Source organism: Leguminivora glycinivorella, chromosome 10 (genome assembly GCF_023078275.1).
Source record: "Leguminivora glycinivorella isolate SPB_JAAS2020 chromosome 10, LegGlyc_1.1, whole genome shotgun sequence".
Taxonomy (NCBI): domain Eukaryota; kingdom Metazoa; phylum Arthropoda; class Insecta; order Lepidoptera; family Tortricidae; genus Leguminivora; species Leguminivora glycinivorella.
Genome location: NC_062980.1, coordinates 22,268,579 through 22,290,798, shown reverse-complemented (window position 1 = coordinate 22,290,798; position 22,220 = coordinate 22,268,579). Strand labels below are relative to the sequence as shown.

The 22,220-nt window shown below is 38.2% G+C and overlaps 1 protein-coding gene across 1 annotated transcript in view; it reads left to right on the top strand.

Annotated features, from left to right (window-relative positions):
- The window catches only part of LOC125230722, a 49,322-nt gene extending 39,975 nt beyond the window's left edge, over positions 1–9,347 (top strand). Inside the window, exon 3 of the mRNA XM_048135982.1 lies at positions 9,115–9,347. Coding sequence (XP_047991939.1) covers positions 9,115–9,347 — 233 coding nt within the window. The remainder of the gene's footprint in view (positions 1–9,114) is intronic.
- The last annotated feature ends 12,873 nt before the right edge of the window (positions 9,348–22,220 follow it).

Below are 22,220 nucleotides of genomic sequence, written 5' to 3'. Positions count from 1 at the left end.
TCTATTTTATAATGCAAACATTGTAAAACATGGAAAAAATTGACAAGTTACATTTGTCCCCCAGTCGAGATTTGCCCCGCTGTACCTTATAACATTTTATTCCCCATTGATTGGAGTAACCCATCTGCAATGCATCACCAGTAGAGCGTTGCACCGGGATCAAACCTTAACCCTTCCCCTCTTAACCCAATTCAAAAGTCAAGCCTTAAGAGGATAGTAGACCGCTTCTCCATACGAACTCAGTGCCCATTTTCCTTCCTGCAGGCTTACTATGAATCTGAAATTGATATATTTGCTAGAGTATGTATGTATGTAACTTTATTTATATATTTAAACTTTAGTATACACTAAACTATACCCACAAATGAATGGTTTTCGTTCAAATTACGCTCACTAGTGCGAAAAGTGGTTCATTTCCTGACACTTCGGAGGGCCATCTGTACTGAAAAACGTCGTACGATACACCTACGAAATGAAAATTCGTAACTCGTGTCACACTTGTATCGTAAATGTACTATTATGACACTTCAATAACTAAAATACTAAATTGCACGAGCATGTGCGATAAAATAAACCTACAGAGGAAAATGGTATTCACGTTTGTGTGGCGCAATGCTCTCCCCTTTGATCTTAAGCCGCGCGCGCCGAGCCGTGATATCACCCCGTACATATTGTTGCGACGTGACAGAGAGAGCATCCTGTGAATTTTGAGGGTGCTATTTTGGAAATGGTTGGGGATCTTTTTCTCTCCGGGGATGGAATTGTGAAGGGTAAAAGGGTTTCCGATAAAAATAAATTAAGATAAAATAAAAAATACAAGGAGGATTATTGTAAAAAAAAATGTATTTATTTCGTATTTTAATATATTATTAATTCATACTTTAATGCATTTAACGCATAATGTAAAATTGATTCGTATTTGAAAAACATTTAACGCATTTTCTAATGTATTCAGTGAATACGATGTATTATATAACCATTTAATTGAACTACCTATTGTTATTATTTTTATTGATATTTGACACAATGAAATGTAATGTAACCACTGACATGTAATTTACTTTTACCAATAAAAAATATGAATTATGAATAATTATGATTATTCTAATGGAACAATCGGACTAAAATAGTACATTACGATACAAGTGCGAAAAAGAGAAAGTTCAAACTGTCATACAGTTTGGCGAAAATACTACAATTAGAAATAATACTGTGTAACCTTTTTTGAGTAAATATATAAAAAAAAAATGAGTGGCGATAAATTAACACGACCGAAGATTCAATTGTTTTAAGTCGTCACGGTCACACGTTACGAATTTCCTTTCCGCGCGTGTATCGTACGACGTTTTCCAGTGCAAATGGCCCTCCGTCGCGCACAAGAGCGCAAAAAAAGTCTAAAAATAAGTAAATTCTCAGACTGCAGTATCCATGCAATAATTATAAATGGTAAAATATGGGGGTACTTCCCTAAAATGGGGGGGGGGGGGGGGGGGATTTAACGTGGGGGGAGCCGCTGGTACAAGATAGTTACTTTGATAGTTTAAAAATATCATCTTACCATCTAGTCTAGTGTATAGTTTTAATACTAGTGTCTACTTGCACAAAGTTGGTGCCAACGAGCACCCGAGCTAACGACACTTTGCTAGTTCTATCAAATAACCAGCTCACTCTAACTTAGTTCATTAACAATACTACTATAACAACAGGGAACTTCAAATTGGTATACTGTAGTATGTTGCAGCTAGTTTGTCAAATTAGCCATTTCATTAGACACCTAGCTGTAGAATTAAATGGCTGAACGATATCCTACAAAATCAGAAGGTTGAACATGGTGTGTGTAGAGTGTGTATATATGTCGCAGCAACTTGATTATATTTGTTAGCATAAATCGTGCCAATTCGTGAAATGATAGAACTTAATTAAAGGAGAGCTAGGCAAGGTATTGGCTTATGGTTTGATCAGAAAGCTGATGATGGTCATGTAGTTGGGCCATTTTTTTCAAAATCTTTTTTGTAACATAGGTATTTTTCACGCAGTTCATATTACTTAAAATCGCGAGGACTTTCGATCCTGATAGGAGAAAAAAAAATGTCCCAAGATCTCCATACATTTTTCAAACTTTCTTTGCCGCCATACAAAATGTGTGGAAAAATGGTAACGGAATGGGATAAAACCTTGGGACACTTTTTTTCTCCTATTAAGATTGAAAGAGCTCGTGATTCAGGAAACCACATAAAAAAATTCAAATCAAAAAATGGGGTGGACAACTTCGAAAAAAAATGGCACCGTTATTTAAATTTCTAAATTGGAAATTGATGAATTACATATTATTATGCTCGAACACGAAATTGTTTCTGTACCTACTTTCAGTTTCCCTGAACCAGCAGCAGGGCTAGACTGAGATCCTGCCGCGACTTAGATCATACGTCTTTTTCTAATTGTATTAATACCATAAGGATGAATAGTCGCAGCGACATAATCCCGTGCCAATCATGTGCTAGCCGTGTCAAGTTGAAGTCGGTTTTTATACATTCTCTTAACACCATTCTTTCATAGACGTATAGTCTGTCCGACGGTTTAAGAGCTAAAAGGCATAAAACTTGTTACAATGGCATACAATGGTTAACAATAGATGACTAATTAGCTTATCTTTATGGCTTTTGGCTCTTACACCGCCGGACGAACTATACGTAGATCACTGTCCGTTTTCTATTACTTCTTCGCATATTTTTAGCAATGATAACCCAAAAATAATATAGTTATTTGTTATACAAGGGGGCAAAGTTGTATTTTAACGCCGAGTGTGGAATTGAAAAACGAGCAAGTGAAAGGATTCTATAGTCGAACCACGAGCGAAGCGAGTGGTTCGAGAATAGAATCCTGAACTTGCGAGTTTTTTAACACACGAGAAGTAAAATATACATTTGCACCCGAGTGTAACACAAAACTTTTCCCCTCACTATAGCGAAGAAACTACAACGCAAAAAATGCGTTTATCACTACTTCCAGTAGTTCCACAGGTGGTAAATCATCTTTATTACTAGATTCACCTATATTTATCAATTTTAAAGCAGTTAATTTGACTTTATTCAAGGTCAAATTACTTTACCCACTAGTGGATAAAGTGCGTTTTTACCCGCTGGTATTAAAGGACAAAACACGTGTTTCCGAGCTAGTGAGGGGAAAAATAATAAATACCTTCATCCCAAAACAAGACTTTATTTACTTACCTTCAATAACCGAGGAACCAGTTCACCAGTTTTTTAGGTCAATACTAAAATTCCGTGAGAGTTTATCAATATGTGCTTGCTTTGATGTTTGATACTCTGTCTCATTTTTTCGAGCAAACAGTAATCAATGGAGTAGATCTGAAAATCCTCCCTCTACCACAGAATAAATAATAGTACTTACGTAAAACACAGATGGATGGACTGTGTGAAGAAATTAGTATGGAAATGACGGCTGACGGGATACCCCCATTTGCCAGAACTTCATTTGCCATAATTTTATTTGCCACCATATTCAACAATCATAATATTGTTTCTCATAACATCTTATGCCATAATCATTGTTTACTATATTAATCAAGTGCCAGAAACTTTGTTTCCCATAAAGTCAGTTTCCATAATGTCATTTGTCAGAATCATCGAAATCAGTAATTACCACATTCCTTACCATCATTTGTCATCCAAATTAGCGACCAGAAAAGTCAATTTCCATAATATGATTTGGCAGAATCATCAAATATGAATCATAAATTCGTAATTATCACAGAGACGACACTACTAGAAGCACTAGAGAATGAAACTGCTATCAGAAAGTAGGTTAGGTTAGGTTAGAACTGTGACCCCCTGGAAAATAAAACTGCTATCAGAAAGTAGGTTAGGTTAGAACTGTGACCCCCTGGAAAATAAAACTGCTATCAGAAAGTAGGTTAGGTTAGGTTAGAGCTGTGACCCCCTGGAAAATGAAACTGCTTGAAAAGTAGGTTAGGTTAGGTTAGAACTGTGACCCCCTGGAAAATGAAACTGCTATCAGAAAGTAGGTTAGGTTAGGTTAGAACTGTGACCCCCTGGAAAATAAAACTGCTATCAGAAAGTAGGTTAGGTTAGGTTAGAACTGTGACCCCTGGAAAATGAAACTGCTTGAAAAGTAGGTTAGGTTAGGTTAGAACTGTGACCCCCTGGAAAATGAAACTGCTATCAGAAAGTAGGTTAGGTTAGGTTAGAACTGTGACCCCCTGGAAAATGAAACTGCTATCAGAAATTAGGTTAGGTAATAATATGGGCAACAATTAATATGGCAATAATTGCTTATGGCGTTTGAATATTATATTAAACCATAATTATTATTGCACTTAATAATATGGCTAACAAATAGTATGGCATTGTATGATTATGGAAGGTAATGTTCGGATAAACAACCAATATGTCATACAATTTTTATGGTAAACAAATCATTCGGGCAAATGAAATTCAGGCAAATTAGATTCGGGCATATGAATATTATGTTAAATGACTGTCGGGCAAACAATAGACAACCGACGGCTGACACCTGGGACACTGGCGATCAAATATATGAAAGAGGCGCGTTCCTAGCACAGTCTAAGCTCGTGTAGGTGAACGCGTAGGTATCATGCTTGTATGAGTGAAATATGACAGGTTGACTGTTCGCATTTTTACAGGCGGTAACTGTGAGGTAACCGAGAGGGAGTGGGTTGCACTTTCAGCGGGGAGCGGGAGTGGCCATACTGTACCTATACTGTGCTGATAGGGAGGAATGGAGGAAGGCGATCTGCTGCACCGACCACAAGTAATGAGTGATGATGATGAAGACTTACATACAAAAAGAACACTTCCTACAAAATCGAAGTCTGACTACTGTCTCGTCCGCTCCAGCTTAAAATATAATATAATATATTATTATGCAATTGCTGGTTTTAGCAATTAACCGTTTTTAGGCGCTGTTCACTTCTTCCATACAAAAAATGTCATACTCGCTATCGAGTAACGTATTTTAAAAGTTCAGGGTACCAGGGACGGCTCACTCCGCGATCCTATCACCACGCTACAAGTACATGCCGGGGGCCGTGAGTTCGCGGCCCATTCAGTGGTGACTGTCGTGTATTCATATGTCTCAAATAGCGCATAGCGCGCATAGAGCATGACTGCTAGAATATGAGCCGGCTATGTGTCATGGCGAAAGCAAAAATAATTAATTAAAACATTTAAAACAGTTATCATATTTAAAGTGTTTCATTTCAAGATTAATACATATTATTGGCGACGAAGAAAAAACAAAATCATGGCCTTGATAGGCAATATTGAAAATTATCGCCATGGTGGCGATTTTGTGGCGTATATAGAAAGGATGGAGCAGTTCTTCATTGTGAACAATATCAAGGACGAAGATAAAAAAGTGGCATTATTAATCACATTAATAGGACCAGAATGTTATGGCGTACTAAAAAACTTATTGTCTCCGGCGATTCCGAAAGACAAAACATACAAACAATTGACAGATACTCTCAAAGAGCACTATGTGGAAAAGAGGAGCATTGTAGCTTGGAGATATGACTTTTACCTCTCCCGGCAGAAAGACGACCAGTCTATCAGCGATTTTGTCGTGGAGATTAAAAGGTTAGCGGCGAAATGTGATTTCAAAACGTTTTTGGATGATGCATTAAGAGACAAATTAGTATGTGGATTGAAAAATGAAAATATAATCAGTAAACTGCTAGCAGAGGACAATTTGACTCTAGAAAGGGCAGTTAAGTTGGCTACTGCGTTTGAGAGTGCTGCGAAAGATACTAAGAATATTCAGCCAGGCGCGGAAAACATACAATTAATAAACCAAAGGAAGAAAGTATTCAATAATCACAAGGCGCCAACCGTCCCCACTCGAGCGGGATACAGTTCATATAACAACACCCAAAAGCTAGAATGCAGATGCTGTGGGGGTGCGCATACAACAGATAGGTGTTACAAAAAAGAATGTGTTTGCTTTGTATGCAAGAAACAAGGGCACTTAGCTCACAAGTGTCGTTATAGAAATATAAGAAATGTCGATCAAGGACCTGGGGAAAACAAGCAGGAGCCGGAGCAAGATGTGGTACTGGGCAGCATCGCAAATGTATCAGAAGAGGACTGCGCAGAACTCCCTTTGTGACTAGGTAACAGGAAATTGAAGATGCAGATTGATACGGGAGCTTGCAAGTCTGTGATTCATCTCCAAGACTATAAAACATATTTCTCTGGGTACAAATTAAGAAAATGTTTAGTTAAGTTAAAGGCTGTGTCAGGAAATCCCTTGTCCATACTTGGAGCTGTTAAAATAGAACCCAGAAATATAAAAAGTGATCTGTATCTCATAGTCATTGACTGTAATACTTATTTTCAACCTTTAGTGGGTAGGAATTGGTTGAAAATATTATTCCCAAATTGGCAAAAGAAATTTAAGTACAAGGTAGGTTGTATACAAGAGGGGAAGTCTCAAGGAAAAAAAAGTGAGTTGGTTGAAAGTGTTAAAAACAAATATAAATGTGTGTTTGATAAAGATAGATCCTCTCAAATTGTCAACATGCAGGCTACTTTGAAGCTTAAAGAGGGGGCAACTCCTATTTTCCATAAGGCTTACTCTATTCCTTATGCTAAGAAGAAGGAAGTAGAAAGCGAGATACTAAATTTGGAAAAAGCAGGTATTATTAAGAGAGTAACTCATAGTAACTGGGCTAGCCCTATCGTTGTAGTTCAAAAGAATGATAAAAAAAATAGAGTGTGTGTGGACTATAAAGTTACTTTAAATAAGATGTTAGACATAGATCACTACCCTTTGCCTCTTCCAGAAGATATATTTGCAGAGCTAGCTGGAGCCAAGGTATTTTGTGTCCTGGACCTGAGTGGTGCTTACCAACAATTATTATTAGATGAAAAATCTCAAGAATATATGACTATTAATACGCATTTAGGACTGTTTAGGCCCACTCGCTTGCAATTTGGAGTATCATCAGGTCCGTCCATTTTTCAATGTGTTATGGACAAAATGTTACAGGGAGTAAATAATGTTAAAACTTATATTGATGATTTGATCATAACAGGTACTAACTTAGAAGATTGTCTGTGAAGAATTTAGAAAAGGTGCTGGAAAAACTAAAACAATATAATGTCAAGGTAAATTTGGATAAATGCCAATTTTTTTGTAGCGAAATAAAGTTTTTAGGGCATTTAGTGTGTAAAGAGGGAATAAAACCATTGCCTGAAAAAGTAGAGGCTATTACAAAGGCACCAGAGCCTACATCCATTACACAATTACAGGCATATTTAGGGTTATTAAATTACTATGGGAAATTTTTGCCTCGACTTTCAGATAAACTGGCACCACTACATGCATTATTAAGAAAAAATGTACCCTTTAAATGGACAAAAGAATGTCATGAGTCTTTTGTAACAAGTAAAAAGTTAATCACAGATAGTAATTTACTAGTGCATTATGACTGTAATAAAGAGCTATTTGTCACAACAGATGCAAGTCAATACGGCTTGGGAGCAGTTTTAAGTCATGAAATAAATAGTGAACCTATATGTTTTGCATCGGCTACCTTAAATGAGGCTCAAAGAAATTATTCCCAAGTTGAAAAAGAGGCTTTGGGAATAATCTTTGCAGTTCAAAAATTTCATAAATTTTTGTATGGTAGAAAATTTGTGCTCGTGACAGACCATCAGCCCTTAAAATTTATATTTGATCCTTTAAAAAAAATTCCAATTACAGCTAATGCTAGGTTGCAAAGATGGGCTTTAATATTATCAGGGTATCAGTATGAAATAAATTATAGAAAGGGTACACTATTAGGAAACGCTGATGCTCTATCACGATTACCATTGCCAGAAAAAGCAAATGTAGCAGACTGCATAAATTACTTTAATTTTAAAGATGATGTTCCATTGAACTTTCAGGAAATAGCAAAGTATACACAAAAGGATGTAGCATTAAGTAAGGTGTATGAATATGTGTTATCTGGATGGCCCAACTCAATGACTGATGAGTTCATGAAGCCATATTTTAATAAAAGGGCAGAATTAGGCACTGAACAGAAATGTGTACTATGGGGAAATAGAGTTATTATTCCTACGAAGTTAAGTGATAAAGTATTAGGACTATTTCACGAATCTCACCAGGGAATTGTTCAATCAAAAATGTTAATGCGAAGTTATTGCTGGTGGCCTAATATGAATGAAGATGTTGAAAAAATTGTTGCTAATTGTGAGGTATGTCAATCATCAAGAAATTTTACAAATGTAAGTACACCAGTCAGTTGGAAGAAATGTGAAAATGTCTTTGAAAGAGTGCATGTAGATTTTTTTATGAAAGATTCTGTAACTTATTTGTTAGTAGTGGATTCTACTTCCAAGTGGCTGGATGTGCACATAATGAATAATGGTACTTCAGCCTCACAGGTGATAGAAAAACTGTGTAAAACATTTGCTATAATTGGTATTCCTGTATACCTTGTCAGTGACAATGGGCCACCCTTTTCCTCGGACCAATTTATTACATTTCTAAAAAATAATGGGTGTGTGCCATTAAAGAGCCCCCCATACCATCCTGAATCGAATGGAATGGCAGAAAGGACTGTTCAGACAGCCAAACAAGCATTAAATAAGTTATTAGTTGAACAGGAATCTAGACCTTCAAGAGAACTTTTGTTACAAAATTTTTTATTTACATATAGAAATAGTCCAAATTCTACTGGCATGTCTCCAAATGAAATTGTTTTCAAACATAAACCAAGAACACGTTTTGAATTAATAAAACCTTCAAATGCCTTGTCTAAAAAAGTTTTAAAAGATAATAAACTGGATAACGTTTTAGTATTTAAGGAAGGACAAAAAGTGTGGTCAAAAAATTTAAAAGAGGGAAAAGGATGGACCAAAGCCACTATTGTTAAAATTTTAAGCCCAGTTAGGTATGTAATTGATTGTAATGGCATACAAAAATATTTCCATGTGTCTGATTTAAGACCATGTGTAGAACTGCCTCAGATTCCAGCTGAAAATAGGTCCAGTGCATCAGCAGAGGTCACACATCCTGTTATAATAACACCTCCAATTCCAACAGAAATAGAAAGAAATGACAGAGATGAGGATAGTCTGGTTCAGGAAACGGGGGAAAATGAAGGGATTAGTTTAGAAGATATGAGACCTTTAGCTGAATCATCAGATAGAGTGGAAGTAACTGCACAACCACAATTGTATGAAAGCATCCCTGAAACGCAATCATCGCAAGAGACTGGCTTGGATCTGAGACGGTCTACGAGAATCAGGAGAGCTCCTGAAAAATTAGATTTGTAAGATAGAGTAAGTGCATTCATTTTAAAAAGGGGACGAATGTCGTGTATTCATATGTCTCAAATAGCGCATAGCGCGCATAGAGCATGACTGCTAGAATATGAGCCGGCTATGTGTCATGGCGAAAGCAAAAATAATTAATTAAAACATTTAAAACAGTTATCATATTTAAAGTGTATCATTTCAGTGGTGGCGCAAAGATTAATACATATTAGTGATGGTAGATGCTCTGTATTCGTTCAGAAATAAGAAAGTGTTACTTTGTATGTTTTCCCTGCTCCGATTTCCATGTTTCAACGGTTTTGTGTAAATAAGAAGTTGACTCTCAAGAGTTGTGTTGACCTACCTTTATTAATATTTTGTGTTTCGTGACGAGCGCGGTAGTAAATCGTTCAAAAATATTACAATATACAATAGTTATTTGTTATACAAGGGGGCAAAGTTGTATTTTAACGCCGAGTGTGGAATTGAAAAACGAGCAAGTGAAAGGATTCTATAGTTGAACCACGAGTGAAGCGAGTGGTTCGAGAATAGAATCCTGAACTTGCGAGTTTTTTAACACACGAGAAGTAAAATACATTTGCACCCGAGTGTAACACAAAACTTTTCCCCTCACTATAGCGAGGAAACTACAACGTAAAAAATGCGTTTATCACTGCTTTCAGTCGTTCCACAGGTGGTAAATCATCTTTATTACTAGATTCACCTACTTTTATCAATTTTAAAGCAGTTAATTTGACTTTATTCAAGGTCAAATTATTTTACCCACTAGTGGATAAAATGCGCTTTTACCCGCTAGTATTAAAGGACAAAACACGTGTTTCCGAGCTAGTGAGGGGAAAAATAAATAAAGGTACTAATACAAAGAAATGACTGAGTACTGAAAAATGACTAACAACTGTGACTGAGGAAAAATTACAACGTGCAAAAACTACCCACATACAAGAAATATTAATGAACCATAAATAATATAGATTTTTAAGGCTGGCTCACACACTGTTAATAAAGCTAGTTATACAATATTTGTTTTACAAGGGGGCAAAGTAGTTGTTTAACCGCACGTGCCAAAATTGATACCCGAGCAAGCGAAAGATTCCGATATTGAACCGCGAGCGTAGCGAGTGGTTCAAAAAGTGGAATCTTGAGCGTTGCGAGGGTCAAGTTAAAATTTGTATGAAATTACTTTGCACTCTTGTGGATAAAATGCAATTTTGCTATCTGTTTTCGAATAACAAGGTAAGCCTTTACCCGTTAGTGTGGTGAAAAATAAATTACATCTACTATGTTAAAAAAACAATGAATACGCTGTAAAGTGTTCGAACCGTCCGGATGAAATCTAAATTCATTATACTCGATATAATCCGTTTCCATAGTTTTATTTGAAATCTTGTAAAGCTAGGTATTTATCCCAGACTTAATTTATTTATTACTTGCATTTAGTAGCAGATTTGAAGAGACTTACCGAGTCTTAAAAAAACTCTGCAAGTTCCTTGCAGCCTCATTCAAGCCTTTTATGAACCAAATAGTAGTTTTTCTTTTGTTTTAGTATTTTTTCAGTACAGATGGTGTTTTTTTACGCACTAGTGCGAAAAGTGGTTCATTATATGATAGGTCGAAAGTTCGGTAGGTCATCTGTACTGAAAAACGTCGTACGATACATGTGCGAAAAGGAAATTCGTAACTCGTGTCGATTTAAAACACTCACTTCGGTCGTGTTTTAATTTATCGCCACTCGTTTCGAACTCCCTTTTTTTCGCACTTGTATCGTAATGTACTATTTCAAACAAAATTAAATTCGTCCTAAATAAATTAATTTTGCAACAGTGCTCAAATATGATAAATATTTTGGTTTTATAAGTTCCGGCTACAAATAAAATATCGATTATTAAAGTATCGACAATTTTCCTTATGTTTTGTATTTTTTTGTGTTGCTGTTGATGCCCCAAATCAATAAAATCAAATAAAAATTTTGAAAAAAAAAACCCGACATAGTGGACCGATATTCATGAAACATGGCTAAGAACGACTAATTCAGCTTTCAAACAAAAAAAAACTAAAAATAAATCAGTTCATCTGTTCGGGAGCTACGATACCACAGACACAGACAGACAAACCAACAGATAGACTCGTCAAAATTATAACACCCCGTCGTTTTTGCGTCGGGGGTTAATAAAATAACATTCATAGACGAACTGACACAATATTAAAAGCATGAAGAATGTTTTACTAAAATTCATACGCAGAAGTTGTTATGTAAAACAGTGTGCTCGTTACGTTCTGAAGTTTGGCTTCATTCGCTAGCTTCCAGACTTATAAGGTCGTGTACACACTAACTTAGTTGGCTTTAGTTTCAACTTAGCGAAGTTATAAGCATTTCATGGTTGCAGTTTTGAATGATGAATTTATATAGCACTTTTCATCGTATGTGAAGGAAAGGTTATTCGTAATTTTGTTTTACTAATTAACCGCCGCCTCAAATCTCTTAAAAGAAGGTGGTTCTCTATTCGTCTGTATGTTTTTTTTTTTTAGTGTTTGTTCCTCGATATCTCCGTCGTTACTGGACCGATTTTGAAAATTTTTTTTTTGATTGAATGTATATGCATACAGATTGGTCCCATTTTTCTCAGAACTAAGTTCTGATGATAGAATCCTGGAGAAATCGAGGGAACTCCTCAAATCTGAAAGGTATCATACATATGGTGATTTTTGTGTTTTTAAAGGAACAGTATGCATTTAGGTACGGAACAGTGACATTTGGTGCAGTGGAACTGCTGATGATGGTCAGAACCGAACTCCTTAAATCTGAACGGCACGCTTATAGTGACTTTGTACAAGCTTAATACAACCACAACATCAAAGTAAAAATAAAAGTGAAGAAATAACAAAGTTTCCCGTAAGTATTTTTAAAACAAAAATAAAGGGCCTTTAGTAAAACTTTTTTGCTCGAAGAAAACTTAAAAGGTTTGAACCAACTTTTTTCTAAGTTATAAAAAATGTATCTGAAGCCCAAAAAGCTTAGCTTGAGTTCAAAATACTTAGTAAAAATAAAGAAAATATTTTCCTTCTATACAGATCAAATAACAGGCAGAGGAAAAACCAACATCTGTTGAGTTAAAAATACATTCAACGAGTTACGATATGAGCATTTCATTTGCTCTCTCTCGCTGCAAGTAACTTCGGAACTCACAGCATGAAATGAGATTTTACAAGTTACCTCCACCGGTGTGAGTTTCCTAGGCACGTAGAAGCAAATGCAAACACGATTACGATAATATCGTTATCGTAGCTATCTATCTCTATCGCTCTTCCGTATTGGCGCGACAGAGCCAGACTGCGTTCCGATCGGCGTCTAGCGTCAATGGTTCTCATTTCGGCTAAGCCGGCTGATACTCGTATCCTGTAAGTGTAAGTACTTAGTCGAAGGTGTAAAGTGACCATTTATTTAAACGATCGGATAAGTTCGGCTGTTTTCGGCTTTAAGAGGATACGGTAGCGAAAATGCTAAAATGGAAAGGAGCCCCCCTTTCAACTTGGGAATTTTAGTTAAATATGCAAGTGTTATTAACTAGATTTATCGAAAAAAAAAATTGTCCATTAAGAACAACTCAGTCAAAAGATATTTCAAAAAAATCTTTGAAATCGAGGTACCGCTCGCGACTCTTTCCTCCTTCAAAACTTAATCAATCGGAACGAAATTTGAGAATCTGAATAACAATGAAATAATCTATGTCGGACCGTTTAGCTTTTTCGGTTAATTGTTACCAATCTTGAGTATCACACCTTTTTTTGCGCCACAGTGAAAAAGGCCGTTTTTAGAAAATTTTGATTGGCTCTAGAGTCTTTAAAAAGCAGAATATCAAAAAAATCAAAACGGTCCGACACAGATAAAATAATAATAATCTGTGTTGAAAAAATCATTGCTCTATCTTCAAAAACTAGGGAGGAAATAGTCGAGAGCGTTTGTATGGAGAATTGACCCCTACCGTATCGTCTTAAAGGTTCTCTGAATAGAGCTGTACTTACTTTTGGCTGAAGCTATGTTTTTAATACTTTTGTTAACTAACTGTGAAATACGTAGGTACCGGGTGGGGACTCTGACGCGAACAAACAAAAATATACTGACCTTCTTAAGTACTTTTATAAATAACTTTGCTATTCAACGCGATAACGCGGCGAGTGTAATGGGCACCTTTATTGCACCAGATGCGCGTGGAGGCCTTTTTTTTAATACAAATAAAGTTACTTGTAAGTTTTTAACTCGTATTAAAAGTTTTAGCATACAATAAAAAACCCGCAATATACTGCGAATTTTGTTCTGTGTATAGCATGACAAGAAAAATATTTTAGTTGTATGAGAAATGGGAAATCTGAAGATCTTATTTTTTTAAAGTTATTAAACAAACTGATATCGATTGTGGGGTAGGTATAACAATTGTTTAAACAATTTGCTCGTATTACAGGCCCATCCGATATAACCATAATTTTTACTCTGTAATATTTTAAAATTGCGACCGCCACATAAAATTCGAGGAGCCATAGCTCATCTATTCGAGTAAGTAGCATGATCAGTCTCCGAAGTCGGCGATAAGAGAACCCCGCTCAATGGCCGCCATTCTGCGGCTTAAGGCTCTCACACACTATATTTACTTGCCTGGCGCGATAACCCATAAACTAACCACAAAATTAAAATTTTGAAAAAACCCCCGACCGCGACATAGTAGACCGATTTTCATGAAACATGGCTAAGAACGCTCCCGATTAACTCAGCTTTCAGACAAAAGAAACTAAATATAAATCGGTTCATCCGCTCGGAAGGTACGATACCACAGCCAGACAAACAAACAGACAGACAGACAAACAGACACACACACACAGAGACAGACACGTCAAACTTATAACACCCCCGTCGTTTTTGCGTCGGGGATAAGTTTTGGCCTCCAATAGCACGCCATTTGCTCGGTCTTAATTATTTATTTATTTATTTTATTTATTTATTATTCAAATACGTTACACAACATAATAGTAAAACCAAGGCACTGTGAAACTAAAAAATAAAAATAATAGGTATAGCACATAAATAGTAAAAAACAGATTTTCACCTAAATATTCTATTTAGGTGACGACGTAACAGCGTGGCTCCGTTGCGTTCTAATGCGACTTCCAACTGACACTAAAATGCCGCTCACTCAGCGCGTAACATTCTGTCAGTGTCAACGCGACTCACTCATTCCATTCATTCACTTATTCACTCAGTCAGTGACAACACAGAATGCCCAGAATGGTTTTGAATGGTGGAAATATTGGTTGAAATGTGAGTGTTTTATATTTAGATAGACGTAACTAAACGCGAAAACGTGATGGTCACTTGACGAAATGGTTGGAATATGGGACTTCTGGTTTGAGCGCCATTTTAGCGGTCTCGCCTCGTGAATAATTCATTTGTTTATGTTGTTAGTTTATTAAATTATATTTGGGGCCATGTAGGTAAGACATTAGCGCTCAGAAACATAATACGTTAAAATATCTAGTGTATGTCACCCTTTAGCCGGTTATTTTAGCCCGTGGCTTCATTTTACACATTCTTGATAACGGACGTTGCATGGACAGTTTTAAAGGGCTTTAAAATTTTAGAACGTAACTTTGGAAGAAATTTTTGTTTTAGTATTAAGATTATAACTTTTTATCAACGCGTTTTGTTATAACGCGTTGAAACAACTTATCTCTAAAAATAACAGGAGAGTTGACATTTTTAGCTAATCTAAAAGTGGAATATAATACAGTGGAAACTGGATAAGTGGAACCTGGGTAAGTGGAAAACCTCTTTAAGTGGACCCAAGTTCTCGGTCCCAGTCGCTCAGGACCGAATTACCTCTATAAGTGGAATTTTGGGACCTCTATAAGCGGAATCCATTTTTTCGTAAATTTCTTATTTTTACCTCTGCTGGTATTTTAACTGGAAGCAGTCGTCTCCGAAACCTCTATGAGTGGAAAAGCTTGGCGTTATAAATTTTGTTTTTTTAATAAAATCCCACAAGGAGGGTAGTTTATTTCGTTAACATTATGGTTTGTGTTTAACCTATATATTTTGTATGAGATTACACATCGTTCAGTTTAGTTTTAGCTGCGGTGCGGTACCGTGCTGTTAGATAAGCAATGCCTAAGCACACAATCAAGTATTTATCTCTTCGGGATAAATTAAAAAAAATCGGATTTTTTCATTAAAGTACAATCGGTATTATATTGATTTATTTAACCATACTGGTTTCTCTTGCATAAATAAATATTAGGAGTGATTTTGTATATAAGTTACTTCATAACAAAGGAAAGATATTGTTTTTGTATAACAGTATTGTGGGTTATTTACAGTATTGCTTTTTGAAGTCAGGATCACAAACCTATTTTTTGTTAATTTATATCTACATGCATATTAAATAAAAGATACATATTTATTTGACCTCTATAAGCGACATTACTAGCACCGACAACCTCTATAAGCGAGAGCCTCTGTAAGTGAGAAAACGTTTTATTTGAACCTGGTTAAGTGAAAAACTGGATAAATGGAAAACCTGTATAAGCGAAACTAAACAGCCGGTCCCTTGCGATTCCACTTATGCAGTTTTCACTGTATGTACTACTTAGTCTTGAATGACACACTACATATAATTTATCCACTTTCTCCACTAGGTACATACAATCTTAATACGCGCGGTTGTTTTATGCAATAGGCGCGGTGTTGAATGTAAGTAATTATGCTTTCACAGAATTTATACAAAAATACAAAACGCCTTAATATGTATTTTTTTCTACATTCGGTTGATCGCGTGATAAAGTGTGTTCACGTTTCTTTAGAATGACAATAAGTACAGTAATAGTCGTTAAAAAATTTTGACACTGCACCGTTATTTTTCAGTGGAACATCACATTATAAAATAAAACAAATATATTATTTCAATCAAAGTAACCTCAATATAGGGTGCAATAAAAATTAATAACCAACCAAAACAAACCTTCTCGGAAACAATTATAGAAAGAGATGAAACATTTTACGACAATCCACAAACTAGGCACGACGCACAAAATCATAACATAAAAATAATTAACATCAGTGGTACAATAAAATGTTGTGGTGACAGGTTAAGAATTTCACCACCCCCTTTCTTCCCGTGGGTGTCGTAGAAGTCGACTGTGGGATATGGGTTAAATTGTGGTGTGGGCGAGGGGCTGGCAACCTGTCATTGCAATGTCACAGTTTGGATTTCTTTCAACCACCTTTTGCCAAGAGGCACTGAAGCTTGGTGGTTCATGTGCTCTGCCTACCTCTTTATGGGATGCAGGCGTGATTGTATGTGTGTATGTACAATAAAATAAAGACCAAAACAAACCCAATCTCTTGAAAACAATCATAAAGAGATGAGTCATCACACGACAATCCACAAACTATACTAATCGAATGCGAGCCAAAAATGTCCGTATTATCCGAAATTGTCCGCATTATCCGTGGCAAGGCAACGGTGAAATTGAAACCAATAAAATGCTGCTTGTAGTAAAACGCTTTCCGTGTACCCGGGCAAGAGTGACGGGAGCGTTATTTCTATACTTGGCGAGTCTTATCGTACCTACTAACCTTTGTAGGTTGAGCTGTCTCAATGAGGAGACTCACTGACATTTTATCTCGCCAGGCGGCGCCTGTGCAAGTGTCTAGGCCTGTCACTATCATTCATATGTGAGAGAGAGAAAAAAGACAAATTCTTCATCTGTGCAATGGACTAATAAGGTGGCGCCATCTGTCATAACCTTTGAGTGCGCCTCCTAATTAAGAAATGATGTATACCTTTTACATTGGTTTCATACATATTCTAGAATTTTCTATAGATTGCTTGGCATCAGGTCGGCCAAAGAAGAATGAGTCAAAAACATTCATAATTCAAGGATCATCGAAATCATAAAATAAGTACAAAAACAAACACAACACAAATTAACTTTTTAGATAGCGTTTCTCTATACACTAAGTTGGAAGTCAGGAGAAAGTTAGCACTGGCCACATATATGTTCAAGGTATTCATGGGTAAAATACATAACCCTTCTCTGCTGAGCTCACTGGGAGTGGCGGTGCCTCGAGGGCCTCGACGGCGTGCGCCGCGCTTATTCGAGCGCCCGACTGCGCGCACCAACTTACTAGCCAACGCTCCTACTGTCAGGGCAATATCAATACTTAATGAAGTGTCCACCAAAATAGATTTATTTACATGTACACTGACTGAATTCACAGAAGTTACAAGCCGGCAATTGTGTGGCTTGCCTAATAAATAAAACTTAGTTAATTAAGTTCTTATTATAGATGTGTTTTTATATGTACATATTACGTGTTGGGCTGTAGTCTGTAAGTTTTATGTACAATGTTATTGTAATAAAAAAAAAAAATAACGGGTTTACAATTTTACCGTATTTGTAACAGTTTAGTTAGCAGCTCAGGTAGAGCTTGTAGATGTAGCTTGAAGATAATCCAAAAACGTTCCGCGCTCAATTAAGTAACTCAAAAACTGACTAAGTACCTACATTAATTTGTAAATATCATAACTAAAATACCTACATTACAACTAGTTTTCATGTCAAAATGTGAGTTCGAATTGGAGTCCAGGGGGCCGATTTTTGAGTCTCACGGCGTTCGAATTCAGAAAATTGTCACTGAAAATAATAGGCAATTCACCGTTTTCAACCGGTATTTTAGTGACAGTGAGACTCAAAAATCGGCCCCCAGGCCCTGTTGTAGCCGAATGGCATTTCTGCGACGCGAAACGCCACCGAAACGCAGAAATTTAGTCTAGCTCTGTCGCGCCAATACGCAAGAGCGATAGAGATAGATAGCTACGAAAGAGATAATTATTATCGTGAGCGTTTGTGCATTCGGCTACGCACACAGGTCACTTACACTGGTTCACATGAGGCAAGTAAAATATCGCGTGGAAACTAGCCATGGGTGCCTCGGGCGCTTGACGAGGGTTGTCATAGTCATAAGTCTTCCTTACGCACCGCACTAGTGCGTTCGAGCGAGCTGCTACTACCATTTATTGGCAGCTCCGCGATAACTCAGTTGGAAACATAGACTGAGTAGACACCGCATTATGAAACGTTTACAAAAATCGCGTGACCTATAATTTTACAGGTAAAATACCACTATTTGAATTACGCAACTGAGTACCGTCTTACACCATTAAGGTGAAATACCCCATAATGGACGGTGATGCCATTATGGACAAAAAAACACAAATCCTTAAAAATATGTATCTAAAATTAATTTCTAAAAACTGACGGCTATGTACCATAAACTAGAGTTGTAGAGCTGTTTCATTTTGAAGTTTCAATTAATTCGGCTATTTCTGAAGGATTTGGCGACTAGTTAAAATTCATCAGTTTACTGAAAAAAATATCAAGACGAATTCTTAGTAATGTTGCTAAGAGAGTTGAGTTCATGAATAAAATAATAAAAAAATAATACTCGGTGTAAACTTGAATGCGTTTTACTTACTGCATTAAACATGAGATAAGGTATAAAACATACTAAGTTTGTTGCTCCAAAGATATAAAGAAATGGCGTTATTTTGCGAGTGTCCATTACTGGAACCGAAAAACTGCCTACCTCCTATGATGGACAAGGAACAATTTACAAAACCAAAATTTACAAGAAACAATTCTATGTTAAAATAACTCAAACTAATTGTATTTATGGTATATAAAATTGACTCATTGAGTATCAGTTGGCTTTAAAAGTAAAATTTTAAACTTATTTCACTGTCCATAATGGGGGATCCATTACTGGAGAACTGCCGTCCATAATTGGAGAAAAAACACCTAGTTTTAATTTGTTAAGTATGAAGAAACTAATAGGACTATCCATTCTGCAATACGCTTGAAATGTAAAACAAGGATAGGACATTCAAGATTTAACACGCTTAGCGGTAGAATTTTTACACTTATGAGTGAAATATCAAAAACAGCCGAATTTTTTTCTTAAACTGTCCATGATTGGGTCCGTTACAATACCTCGTTTTTTCCTCAAATTATTTGTTTACATATTCCAAAATTACATGATTGCTGGATGTAAACGTTGAGATGACATCTCCATCACTGAAATGGCTGGCAGTCCTCACCTGTGCGTTTCTCCAGAAACTTCCTGCCTCGCGCAGCTAAACTGTGGAATGAACTGTCGTCTCCGGTATTTCCGGACCGATACGACCTTAAAGTCGTCTAACCATTCTAGTATTTCGGATGCCCATGGGCAGTGCTGAAATCGTTGTGTTCACATACTAAATTGCACACGCACGTAACATATTAACACGCTCACATTGGACGTACAGCGGGCGTGCATGTCAAACAATGAAGCTCACACAAGTCCTGAGTCGACGCTGCACAGTTTGTACGCAAGCTCGCCCGCAATGCAGCACTCCCCGCTCCGAGCGTCCACTCAGGCCTTGCAGGCTTACTCTGTTACTTATAAATATACGGTCACACCTCGGACAATGAGGCGCGTTCCTAAGCACACAGTCTAAGCTTGTGTAGTCACGCGTACCATGCTTGTATGAGTAAGATATGACAAGTCGACTGATCGCGTTTTTGACAGGTGGTAAGAGGAGGTAACCGAGAGCGGGTGGGCGTCGCTTTCAGGAGAGCAGAAGTGGCCATACTGTACGATAGTATGTACTATTATTATACAGTTCTACTGGTGACTGAGATGGCTCGAATGCTCCGTCTACTAGTTTAAGTGGTCTATGGTTGGGAAAGACGCTTGGCGGTAGGCGGATATTTGGGATGGAAGATTTTGTTTACGATTGTGTGGCGTGTCCATCACTTGTCGTTCTGTGCGTGAAATAGTTTCTACTGAAATAGAACTAGGGGAACTAAATAAATATTAAATACTAGCTTTTACCCGCGGCTTCGCCCGCGTAATAAAAGTATTCTTATTGAAACGTTTACAAAAAATAAGATTTTCATTTGGATCCGTAGGTTTCTTTGTAGGTACATCTGTCCTCGATTATTTCGATTAAGGTAAAGCGGGGCAATTCTCGACTGGGGGCCATTGTTACTGATCTATTTGCTGTACGGTCAGCCAAGAAAGTGGTTTACCACTTTTCGACTCTATTGATCGAAAAGTGGTAAACCACTTTTTTGGCTGACTGTACCTTATACATATTACTATTGTTTTAAAAGAAATTCTTGCAATGACTGTAGAATTGTTACACAGCGACCACAGCGTAGGTAGTAGGTACGAATATGTATGTATTTTACCTATATAAATATTTGAAGTATAAGAATGTAATAGTTATTACGGATGCAGGATACTCGCCGATGCCTACTTACTAATCCCTTCCCACTGAGCCACCTGCATTTTACACTGCCTAGATATCGATTGCCGACCGATTATTCCGACCCCAATCCCTATTCTTATCCCCGTCCCTATCTCTATCCTTGTCCCCGTCCCCGTCCCCGTCCCCGTCCCCGTCCCCGTCCCCGTCCCCGTCCCCGTCCCCGTCCCCGTCCCCGTCCCCGTCCCCGTCCCCGTCCCCGTCCCCGTCCCCGTCCCCGTCCCCGTCCCCGTCCCCGTCCCCGTCCCCGTCCCCGTCCCCGTCCCCGTCCCCGTCCCCGTCCCCGTCCCCGTCCCCGTCCCCGTCCCCGTCCCCGTCCCCGTCCCCGTCCCCGTCCCCGTCCCCGTCCCCGTCCCCGTCCCCGTCCCCGCCCCCGCCCCCGCCCCCGCCCCCGCCCCCGCCCCCGTCCCCGTCCCCGTCCCCGTCCCCGTCCCCGTCCCCGTCCCCGTCCCCGTCCCCGTCCCCGTCCCCGTCCCCCTTGCTTTGATGGGATAAATTCATAAATAAAATTCCTAACTATCTTCCATCTCTACTTCGATGGGAGCTCCGTTAGTGCATGCTCCCGAGCATACACCACAGACACTGGAGCAGGCAATTCCTGCTTTTCGGCAGCCGCATCGCACCCCACACTCAGTCTTGCATCGGCAAAATATAGTTTTGAGAATGGTGTCAGGTGCCACTGGGTCGTTGGTTGTCACTAGCTTTAATATGCCATCGCCTCTTCTAGTTCATCCCCATTCAGTAGGTGGTAAATAAATTGTACGTTAAATACAAAAATATTTGTACGCCTTTTTTTTCGGATTCAATAAGTAAAATTTTCCTAAAATAGAGGTAAGTTTAGCACGTGCATTCAATATTCAAGCAGGCGTACAAATATTTTGTATTTAACGTACAATTTATTTACCACCTACTGAATGGGGATGAACTAGAAGAGGCGATGGCATATTAAAGCCAGTGACAACCAACGACCCAGTGGCACCTGACTCCATTCTCAAAACTATATTTTGCCGATGCAAGACTGGGTGTGGGGTGCGATGCGGCTGCCGAAAAGCAGGAATCGCCTGCTCCAGTGTCTTTGGTGTATGCTCGGGAGCATGCACTAACGGAGCTCCCATCGAAGTAGAGACGGAAGATAGGAATTTTATTTATGAATTTATCTCATCAAAGCAATACCGGGCGGTCGTGATGCTTTGCTCGTCAAGTCAGCTACAATGTGATCGGATCGCTGCGCGAGACAAACTGAGCGAGCGCTGCTGTAATGTCGTTCAACACCCCTGCTGGGGTGTGAGTAGCCCCTTCCGCGCTGGGCGCTGTGAGGGCTGTATCTAGTCGCGCCCCATCCTTGTGGGGCGGTCTTACGTCGACGTTTTGAGGACGACTGGGATGAGAGAGCGCCGGCCGCGCGGTGGCTTATAAAGGGCTGCGCGCGCGCGCGGGATAAGTGCGTTTTCACATTATCCGATCCGATATCGGAAGTAGGACCGATATCCCGTACATTTAAGGCACCGTCTTGGAT